The 11,159-nt window shown below is 37.4% G+C and overlaps 2 protein-coding genes across 2 annotated transcripts; both read left to right on the plus strand.

Annotated features, from left to right (window-relative positions):
- The first annotated feature begins 988 nt into the window (after window positions 1-988).
- LOC114745759 (ganglioside-induced differentiation-associated protein 2-like) lies at window positions 989-3,033 on the plus strand. The gene is made up of 3 exons (XM_028933922.1): window positions 989-1,312; window positions 2,102-2,366; window positions 2,548-3,033. Exons 1-3 carry the CDS (start codon window positions 1,066-1,068, stop codon window positions 2,780-2,782), a joined length of 747 nt encoding a protein of 248 aa, XP_028789755.1. The 5' UTR covers window positions 989-1,065; the 3' UTR covers window positions 2,783-3,033.
- A 755-nt stretch (window positions 3,034-3,788) lies between these two features.
- LOC114745760 (L-galactono-1,4-lactone dehydrogenase, mitochondrial-like) lies at window positions 3,789-11,159 on the plus strand. The gene is made up of 7 exons (XM_028933924.1): window positions 3,789-4,505; window positions 4,867-5,117; window positions 5,902-6,087; window positions 6,720-7,140; window positions 7,532-7,672; window positions 8,077-8,246; window positions 11,114-11,159. The coding sequence occupies exons 1-6, from the start codon at window positions 3,849-3,851 to the stop codon at window positions 8,233-8,235; spliced, it is 1,815 nt and encodes a 604-aa protein (XP_028789757.1). The 5' UTR covers window positions 3,789-3,848; the 3' UTR covers window positions 8,236-8,246; window positions 11,114-11,159.

Consider the following 11,159-nt stretch of genomic DNA (forward strand, 5'->3'; position numbering starts at 1 on the left):
TTTATAGGAATAAAAAACCATGAACTGATGAACAATTACTGGAGAAAAAACTTGAATATAAAGGAGAGATAAAGTGAAGTAAAAAAAAAATAGAAGACAAGCGGAGGCAATTATACAATATATATTACCTCTAGTACGACAAATTAAATTTTATATTTAGGACTTTAGAATGTAGATGATTATGGACGGTAGTTCGAAAGTAGCGAATAATTTTTCCATCTGGGCATTGGTTGAGGAGGTGGGGATTTTAATGTATAAATTTTTTTAAGAAAAATAAATGTAAATTCATTATTTTACCAGAATTATAAATTCTCCCGCCTTTTCTGGCCCGCATTCACTTGATAAATGTAAACATGTTATTCTTCCAATCTTTGATAAGGACCTAATTATAGAATTAATTTTGATCCTAAATATAATATTTATTTTTTATATTTATCAATTTTTTTCAAATAATCCTTATTAATACCCCTCAACCATGGTCAGGTAAGAGACGGGAAGGATATAATGAAGATGATTAAGGTATTTTAGAAAAAACATATCATATTTATTATAGTTAACTAACTTACCTAACTTTCTTAATCTAATCAAATTAGTTAAATAAGTCTTATATTAAGGACCAGAAGAGTATAATAATTTTGAATATTTTTAAGTTGTGAATGAATAAGTCTAAACTAGAGAAAAAAAAGAAGGAAAAATTACAATGAGATTTCAAAGAAGAAAAATAATTACTAAAATTTTTTAATAATAATTTAAACAGTATTTAATGACAAGCTTTAGAATAAGAAATAAGAACTTCAGGAATTAGTTTTATTATTATTGTTATTATATTTTTTTAGGATCTGATTATAATTCTTTTGAAAAAAATTCTATTTTAAAAATAAAATTCAAAAGCAGGCAGCAACTTCATCCAACTTCTCCCCACCCTTTTGAAGGAAAAAAAAAAAAGAGAGAGAAAAGAAAAGACTTACAGGTTTTCTTGAAAGATCGTCCGTACACCACATCCCGAAAATAATGAGAAAATAGCTGGTGCCTAGTGGGAGTGATAGGAGGGGCGAGAAGGCAGCGATGAGCGGGGGTAGCTCAACAGACGAATTCTCAGTGTTAGTGTTGGCATCAGATTTAGGTGTAGATGCCCGTCCCTTTTTGTCCACTCAGAACCACGACGAAGAACAAGAGAGTTGGCATGATTGCGCTCAGCATCTTTCATCCGACGAAGATTTCTCCGATCTTGATCTTTTACACTTCTTTCGTCTTGAAGGTTCTGACAATTGCGGTAACCGGATTTTCCGTATCGTTGGCAAATATTATCCTGGTAACAAATTCGTCTCCAATTTCACTTCGCTCCTGCATTCCTTTTAGGCCGCCTTTTCAAGAAGGGCGTTAATTAAAACTGTGTTGTTAGTTGAAAACCCTTGAATTTGAAGTTTTTTTTTTTTTTTTTTAACCTTTTTCAACTAGGCGTTGGTTTTCACTTCCTTGTCTCTTAGTGCAGGGCGGGGGCTTAACCAGATGTTCTATAATATATGGGTAAAAAAAAAAGGATGCCTTCTTTCCTGATTATAGTGGAACGTGAGAGAGTCCGGATGGGATTAGAAGTTTTAGTATAACCATGAGCATAGGCTGCGTGATTTGTTTAATTCAACGATGCGAATGTCTGGAGAGTCGAATTCTGATGATTTACTTTCCACACGAATGTATAAATCATGAAATATCTTAACAATTGATATGCATAGCCTTACTATCCATGTAAGTTTTCATTTTTAAATTAGACACTTCTAGAGTCTGGTCTGGGCTTGCCATGTATTGGTTTAGTGCAGCCACACTTTTCTTACGGGTAATTTGTTTGTGTAATATCAATGGTTCTCTACTTTCTTAGTTTTTACCAGTTCTGTGGTTACTCCTCGCAGATCCCCGATCTGTTTAGTTCTTACACTTGAGGTGTACCGCTAAAAGTCATGTGCAATTAGAAAATACGACTAAAAATAGAGAGGAACAAACAAAATGCCAATTGTCTTGCCTATAATTATGAAGCTGTTTTGAATTACGTTTGTTGTAATGATTTGATAACTACGTTTGGTACCTACTCTCAAATGATTTGCAGCAACAATTGTGAGTGCTGAACGGCTGAAGAGGTATGTTTACCACAAGATACGCAGTGAATTGCCAGATGGTCCATTTTGCATCGTTTATATGCACAGCACTGTTCAAAAGGAGGATAATTCTCCAGGCGTAACTATCTTGAGGTGGATTTATGAAGAAATGCCTAGCGACATCAAGGACAGGCTTCAAACTGTATATTTTGTGCACCCTGGGCTTCGTTCAAGGCTAGTCATTGCTACCCTTGGCCGGTTTTTCTTAAGTGGAGGGTGAGTAATTTGATTATTTGAAATAGACAATTTCTTCCCATCCTATCATGTGCATTCTGATGGAACGATGTGGCTGTTTGAAATGCATTTGGAATTGAAGTTTGGTGGTGCACTGCTAGTTTTTAAGGGGCTGTTTTTAACTCTATATTAATTCCTTCGATTGTTTCATTCTTTTTGCAAGATTATACTGGAAGATCAAGTATGTGAGCCGTCTTCAATACCTTTGGGATGACATAAAGAAAGGACAGGTTGAGATACCCGAATTTGTGAAAGGCCATGATGATGTCCTGGAGCATAGGCCACTCACAGATTATGGCATTGAACCAGATCCCTTTCACATGAATGAGATGCCCTCATCGGCATGCTCATTTGGGAAATACGAGGGTAGATGGTCATCAAGGGATTATGGATCTTAGCATGTTTATCAACTATCATATAGTTAACTCAATAATCTCATGCCTAGTTTTGTACATATTATATTTCAGATTCTGCTCTGGAAGTTCATCTGTCAATTAACAAGGCTTTGGTTCTTGGCCATGTGTGGCGAAAATTATTGTATGAACAAGTTCAAAATATTATTCGTTAGCTATGCTTTCCGCCATGTTTGGATCACACAAGTTCAAAATTTTTGTATGAATGGCAGCAGCATAAAGTCCCATCCCTTTTATTAGTTCCACTTCTGTTCAAATACCCAGATGTCACGCCAGTGCTTGCAATGCTCTTTTCCCCAAGAAGACTTTCCTTCAATGAGCACAAACGCGAATGACGTAGAACAGTACTGACATTAGGACGAGCATTTAGCAGACAGAAACTCCCTAGTGCCCTTCAAAAGACTTTCCTGCGCTGTCGGGATGCCGCTGTGATCTTCCGCGATGCGACAAAAGCAATGGGCTTCAGGTTGCTGGCCCGTTCTTCCCCATTTCTTCCTTAAAGCTGAAGTTAAATGGTTGATGACTCCTCTTTGGCTTAAACTACTGCTCTAGATTATGAAAGTAAAGAGGTGTTTGGGGAGCTATAAAAGTATTTTCTAAAAGTATTTTTTTTTAGATCGAGACAAATTCTTTCATATATTTATTTTGTATATTGTAAAATTTTTGTTTCTATCTAAACATTTCCTAAAATGCCATATCTTCAGTTCAAAATGATATTTATTTGAATTCTCTGTTCATGTTCATCTTAAAATGGGTGACAGTAAAATTTATACCTTATCCCTCTTCTTTTAATTAAAATAAAATAAGGGTGAATTGGGGGGGAAAAAAAAAGGAAGAAAGAAATAAGAGTGTTAACTACCTCTTAACTGACTTCCTTATTCCGTCGGACTCAGTTAGAGGGTGATGAGGAGCGACTGAGGGGGAGTGCAATTGATTTGAGTATTTGACCCTGTTCGCCAGCCGCTCCCCTCAAAGGAGCTTGTCGTTTGAAGTTTGAACCACTGATAAACCCACGTAACAAAATCACAGGACGGGGTCCAACGGTCCGAGGATGCTGAGAGGATCTACTCTGAGGCGTTCCCTTCAGCGTCAGCTTCATCATCACTTTCACTCTTCCACTTCAAATTCCCATCTTGTTCGAAGTCTAGCGTCCGCAACTACTACCCCCTCCCAAAACTTTGTTCGTCAATTTTCGACCTCCACCTCATCCTCTTCCGATGCCGAACTCCGCAAGTACCTGGGTTATGGCGCCCTCGTTCTCTTCTGCGGTGCTGCCACTTACTACTCCTTTCCCTTTCCGGAGAATGCCAAGCACAAAAAAGCTGAGATCTTTCGTTACGCTCCCTTGCCTGAAGATCTTCACACAGTCTCCAATTGGAGTGGAACCCACGAGGTTCAGACCCGAAATTTTCACCAGCCGGAAAATCTAGAGCAGCTGGAGAAGGTTGTGAAGGACGCGCATGAGCATAAGACTCGAATCCGGCCTGTTGGGTCGGGTCTGTCCCCCAACGGGATTGGTTTGTCCAGGGCTGGGATGGTGAATTTGGCATTGATGGATAAAATTTTGGAAGTGGATCAGCAGAAGAAGACCGTGAAGGTGCAGGCAGGCATTAGAGTGCAGCAGCTCGTTGATGGATTAAGGGAGCATGGTCTTACACTACAGAATTTCGCCTCCATTAGGGAACAGCAGATTGGCGGCATTGTTCAGGTTTTTTATTTCATGTTTCATAAGCTGCTCAGAGTTTGTTCATTACGATTGATATTTTTTGTTGGGTACATAACCATTTGATGGCGTGGTTGAGTTATCTCTTAATTGGACTTGAAGTGATTGTTCGCAGCTTACGAAAGTATTGCTGCAGTTACGGACAATTTTGCAAGGGATTTGTTTGCCTTGGTTTTTACATGATAATAAACTTGGTAATGTAATTTTTTTGTATGTTTATAAAGGAAAAAAAAATATTTTCCCCACTTTATACAATTTTGCCCGTATTTGATTTAACTATGTAAGTGGAACTTTTTGTCATCATCAAAAATCATAAATTCTAACCTTTTGGCTTAACTATAACTAGGTTGGCGCACATGGTACTGGGGCAAGATTGCCTCCCATAGATGAGCAGGTCATTAGTATGAAGCTAGTCACTCCTGCTAAGGGAACCATAGAGATTTCAAAAGAGAAAGATCCAGAGTTGTTTTACCTTGCTCGCTGTGGTCTTGGGGGACTTGGAGTTGTGGCTGAAGTGACCCTTCAGTGTGTTGAGAGACAGGAGCTTGTGGAGCACACATTTATCTCAACAATGAGTGAGATCAGGAAAAACCACAAGTAATTTAATCATGCTCTTCATTGGCGCTGCAGTCGCATAACTTACATCTTGAACATCCTGGTCATATAAATGTTCGCCTCCACTGTTGTGATATATTTTTGTAGTTAGCTTATAACTTGTTTCCATTGAGGACATTAGTAATAATGATGATGATGATATATTACTTCAATTTTTAACGAAAGCGCAATATACGTTGTGTGGCTTCTGTTGTGTCTCCCTCTCCATAGTATTATGGTTTTGTTATCAAGCATGGTTACCCTGATGCTCGATGGTGAGAACAGTTATCTAATACCATTATTTATCCTGTCTTGAAATATTCAGATATGCTTGTATGGAAATTCTTTGACTACACCATCTTGAAATGGTTAGGTTCTGATGTGTGTTTTTTTTCTTTTTAATCGGTTATGAAAATTAAAATGTCAACAGAAGGGGGGTATGAAGGATGTTCAGTAAATAGGCACTAAATGTGAAGCTGATTTTTGGGTTTCTACTTTGAAGTGGAAATAAAGGAGGTTGTTCAAGAAGAAGAATTTTAGACATGGTTGTAGTGAAAATTTACACCAGAACAATACTAATGTAAAAGTATGTTATATATCGTCGTTGTCGTCATCATTGTCATCATGAATTTTGGGTAATCTTTTTCAAATTCTGTTGGCGAATGTTTTTAACTTCATTTCTTCTCCATGAATGTTCCTGTATTCTCTTTTGATTGCTTTTGCATAACCGATTGATGATCTTGCTCCTAAGAGTAATATTGGCCCTTTCTCTTTGTAATCTCTGCAGAAAATGGCTCTCTGACAACAAGCATATCAAGTACCTTTATATCCCATACACTGATTCTGTTGTGGTCGTGAGATGCAATCCTATTTCAAAGTGGAGAGGTCCCCCCAAGTTCAAACCCAAATACACTAATGATGAAGCCATACAGCACGTCCGTGACCTCTATAGAGAGTCCCTAAAGAAATACAGGTTCAGCTATTTAATACCACTAATAGTATAACTTAGCAGATTCTTTTATGTGGGCTTGATATGAAAGGAAATAATTGGTATGAGTGCTTTTATTTTCTTCCTAGATAAAACCCAGTAGAAGCTGAGAAGTTGCAGTCTATTCTCCTCTTTTGACTCATAATCACTGTTATTATTGTTTATTTTCTTCTCATGGCCTTTCTTCCTTATTGTCAGCTTGTATTTGCTGGTGTTCTGATATGATTTGGACTTGTATTAAGAGGAAGAATCAGATGGATTTGAACAAATGATCAAATATTCATAGCAACCATTGTTTACATGTTGGCTGGACTGTGAAAATCCTTCCTGTTTCATGTCAGTCAGTGGGCACCAAATGCGATACAATATTTCTGTTTTTTTCTTATATATCTGGCTTTTGGAGCAATGTGATTTGTCGCATTAGTTGGTATTTTGAAAGAGCTTCAATCTGTGGAGTGACAGTCTTGCATAATGTGTTTTATTTCATTGTTTTGTCAGCTAACAACTTGCTGAAATTACTGTCAATTTCTCGGATATGTCAGTGAATTGGGTACATTAGCTTTGCTGTTTTGTGGATTTTTTTATTCATAATCGGGTGTTTATATAATTGTTTGCAGAGCAGAAGAAACTAGGGTTCAATCGTCAGTTGATGGTGAACAAGATATTAATGAGCTTTCTTTCACAGAATTAAGAGATAAATTGCTTGCCCTAGATCCTCTCAATAAAAGCCATATCATAAAGGTCAATCAAGCTGAAGCTGAATTCTGGCGGAAGTCAGAGGGATATAGAGTAGGATGGAGTGATGAGATATTAGGCTTTGATTGTGGAGGTCAACAGTGGGTGTCAGAAACATGCTTCCCCGCTGGAACTCTATCTAGGCCAAGCATGAAAGACCTTGAATACATTGAAGAGCTGAAGCAACTCATAGAGAAAGAAGAGATACCTGCACCTGCTCCAATTGAGCAGCGATGGACAGCTAGCAGCAGGAGTACCATGAGTCTTGCTTCAAGCTCATCTGAGGAAGACATATTCTCTTGGGTAAGTATAAGCTGCTGTGCTGGTTGACTCCATAACTGAAGATTCCTAACACTTTGTTTTTGTCACATGTCCAGATCGTAATCTAAGGTTGGGTGATGTGGGATGTTAGTGTCGTATAGTCATATGACCAAAAGTTTAATCGTTATATTTTAATTTGACAAGTCTTTCAGTTGTCTTGTTTTCTGTCATTACTTCAAATTCTAATTTTTCGAGCGAATTAAAAGCTACATAGTACCTTTTATTTTTGTCTATGAATCTGGTTAATGACCATATTACCCCCCCCCCCCCCCCCCAAAAAAAAAGTTTATCATGTCAATGTTAGTTGATTGACATAACTGTATATATAATGTTGCTTAGAATGTTGTCGATTTTACATATGATGGCATTTCAGGTTGGTATTATCATGTACCTCCCCACTAGTGATGCTCGCCAGAGGAAGGATATAACAGAAGAATTCTTTCATTATAGGCATCTGACTCAGGCAAAATTGTGGGATCATTTTTCGGCTTATGAACACTGGGCTAAGATTGAGGTAATTATCCTAGCTCTCAATTTATGGGAGATGTTTCCACATGGTATTTGGGATTGCTTTTCTTAGTGTTGTATTTCCCTACTCAACCTCGAATCATGTTTGGTTACCTACTCAACTTGTTCTTCAGAATATCTTGGATGTGTTTTCTCATGAGGGCAATATCTCCACACACCCCCTTCCCCCATCGTGCACATAGATGAGTGTCCGTGGTTTTGGACAAGTGCTGTTGTCAGATTTTAACTGACCTGAAGTGTGAGCTGAACAACCCTATCTTTGAATGGTTGAGTACCAGCTCTGGTTTGCGGTGCATCTAGCTAATATCACCCGTAATTTCAGAGGAAAATTAAAGGGATATTTTGAAGAATATTTACTCTGTTCTTATATATATATAATTTGTTATTTAGGTTCCAAAGGACAAGGAGGAGCTTGCAGCTCTGCAGGACAGGTTAAGAAAGCGTTTTCCTGTGGATGCATATAATAGAGCGAGAAGAGAACTGGATCCCAACAGGATCCTTTCAAATAACATGTTGGAAAGACTCTTCCCAGTATCAGATACCATATAGGATAACTTCAGGTTGGTTAATTTATCATCTGTTCTTGTCCTATTATTCCTTTTTCCTTTTTTTCAAACGTGTGATTAAGCTTGTCCTCAGTATATGTTCTTTCTTCCAAATATTCCTTTTTTCCTTTTTCCTCTCTTCTTTCTTGAACTTTATGCACAATTTATGGCTTTTCATCAAGGACTATAATAAAAAGGCGTGCTTTTCACTTTATTGAGATGTCTTGAGCAAAGAAACTTTAAGAGAAGTCATTAAGTTGAATGTAGATTATTAGGATAAGCTGTCTTGATAGCAAAACAGGGGATGAAATGAAACGAATTGAATCATGCTGTTAATAAACTTGTGCAAATTGCTCGATTGATAGGACTGTGAACATAACGGCGCTCATAACATTTATAGGCCAAAATGATATATATTTCAGATTTTAGCCTTGATATGATCCTAGTCTTAAAATATGTTGCTAGAACCAGAGACTCTCAAAGTGCAATTTAAAGGAAAGTAGCATACGATCATTTGGACCGTAGGAAAGTACACTTGTCTTACAAATAGAACAACAGCAGTGATGGCAAGAACATTAGGAGTTTGCAAAAGCTGCTCCCAGAGAAGCTGTTAAACAAGTTCTTAATGCCTTTAGATCTCCTCTAAAGCAGGTTCGTGGCGTCTTGACGATTTTGTCTTTTATTTAAAAGGATAAATATTTGTAACGCATCCCAGAGCTTCTGAGGTTTCGTAATGGGCTAAAATCTTTCCTGTGGTTTGCAAAACTTACGAAAACGAAACCAAGTTGAGTTTTTTCTTCTTTTTTTCCCCAGAGTGAAATTCAACTGTATAGAAGATACATTTTGAAAATTTAAATGGATGCCAGTGTATTAAAAGATAACTTTGATTGGTTCTAGCTAGAAAAGTTTAGCGAGAGCACTAGCAAAAGTAGAATGCAGAAAGAAACGACAAAGAAAATTCAGTTTTATAGATAATATGATGAGCTGCAAATAGCTGAGTAATCAACCGTGAAAATGATATTACTTTATTGAGGTTACAGACTATGGTAGAAATACCATTTATGAGTGCTCACAATCAAGTTAATTACTATGGACCAACAAGATAAGGGGGGAAAAAAACTATTGTTGTCTCGTATGGCGCTCCTGCCAAAAGTGTGGTTCAGCAACATTCTTCACAGATCCAACAGCAGCACAGAGCAAAGAGGCTGCATAAGAGTCGCAACAGAAAATAAAATTTAGTAGATTGCTAATAACATAGCTTGGAGGCCAGAGTCTATAGATGGTAATCCTAGCGTGATTAATAAATTTACAATTCGAGAGTAGAGTATGGGAGGAAGTTTTTCTACATCTTGAGATTGTTATATAACTTGCTAAAGTCACTTCCGCATGTATTCATTTTAAAAGAAACAAACAATAAATTAGATAGTGGTTCATGATATTGATTCTAACACATGCTCTGTGCTTGGTTACATCCATCCACACCTTTCCTTCTTACGGGAGAAATTTGTATTCATGTTTAACTAATCGAAGCTTACCATCCCTCAATGAAGCCCCTCTCGCCTTTCTTCTTTGTTCCAGAGAAGAACTTTCTTCTTGAGGGAGGATTTTCAGTTGGGTATCCTGGAACCATATGAGAAAGAAAAGGCATGTTCAGTTAGATCCTTGAATAAGATTAGATTATATTTGTGTACCTTAGTTTTAGAGAGAGAGATGCTATGTACCTGGTGGAGGCTGGTTTGCCTGAGTCTCTGGCTTCTGCATATTGGAGTAGATAGTTACTGTAGTGCCTCTGATATGGCCGGCTGGTATCAAGTTCTGTGATGTGGTAATGATAATCTTCTGGCTCTAGCTATAAGTTTATATATATACAGATATACGCTCCTTGAAATTAAGTGATGCATGTTAAAATAAAGAGGATATGACCCGTTGCCTATTTTAGTTGGCTAGTCACCTTCAGTACCTTCTAGAGTAAGAAATCCTCGAAGTAGCCTTATCTTTTTGGGGTCGGCTGCTTAGTCATTCCACTGGCGTTTCATGTGAACATACCTTGGCTGCTGGAGCAGTTATTCTTACCCTTCTTTTCTTTTTAAATTCTCAGAAGCCAAGTTCAACTTCAAAGCTGGCTTTTAGTCTTTTCTGGTAACCCTGCATCTTTCCGGTCCATAAAGGGTTCCATGTGGCATGAAATTATTTAGATTGAAAGCCACTAGGGGTTCTTCCTGTTCGAAGAAAGCACAATTAAATCATTTTGAATCCAGGATACTTTCTCTTGGCAGAGGGGAATAAAGTAAATGGCAATTTTCAATTGGATTATAGACGTGGTATTCGCTGGTTTTGTCAACGGTTTTACACGCATTTGCGTGTGAAACCCACTCAGAAGGAAATTTACTTTTCGTGAAGAACATATTCCTCATCTTTTGTAAGCATTAAAGAATTCTCTCACTTCATGTTTGATTTTGCTTTCTGACGAGTCAGTTGAAAGTTAAGAAAAGGTGTAAGAATCTTGTTGGTGAGGCTTGAGAGGGTTCATCTGAAAGAAATGGAATATATTTGGATTAGTTTGACGTAACGTCACTCACAGTCACAGTGCAAAGTCTATTGCAATTATGCAGATGTCTTCACGTCAAAGTCCTATCAGTTTGCATCAATTACGTGTACTTTCTAGGTGCATTTATATGTCATTATGTGTCATAATTTGAGTAATTTGCAGGAGATATCTTATTTTATTATATAGAATCATAGATGAAATACAATTAAAATGATTTTTTTAGTACAGTATTCTGTAGAAAAGTCATGTAAATGAGGAGGAATATCATTTTAATTGCTCTTCTTAAACAAATTTCTTTACACGTTAAGTTGACATATTGCACCTGTGTCTGTAGGCGAGTAAAGAGCTTGGTCTCTGTATACAAGGTGGTGAGCTGAAGG

The sequence above is a fragment of the Neltuma alba genome, unplaced genomic scaffold, assembly GCF_004799145.2.
Source record: "Neltuma alba isolate B1F8T4 unplaced genomic scaffold, ASM479914v2 tig00004796_pilon, whole genome shotgun sequence".
Taxonomy (NCBI): Eukaryota; Viridiplantae; Streptophyta; class Magnoliopsida; order Fabales; family Fabaceae; genus Neltuma; species Neltuma alba.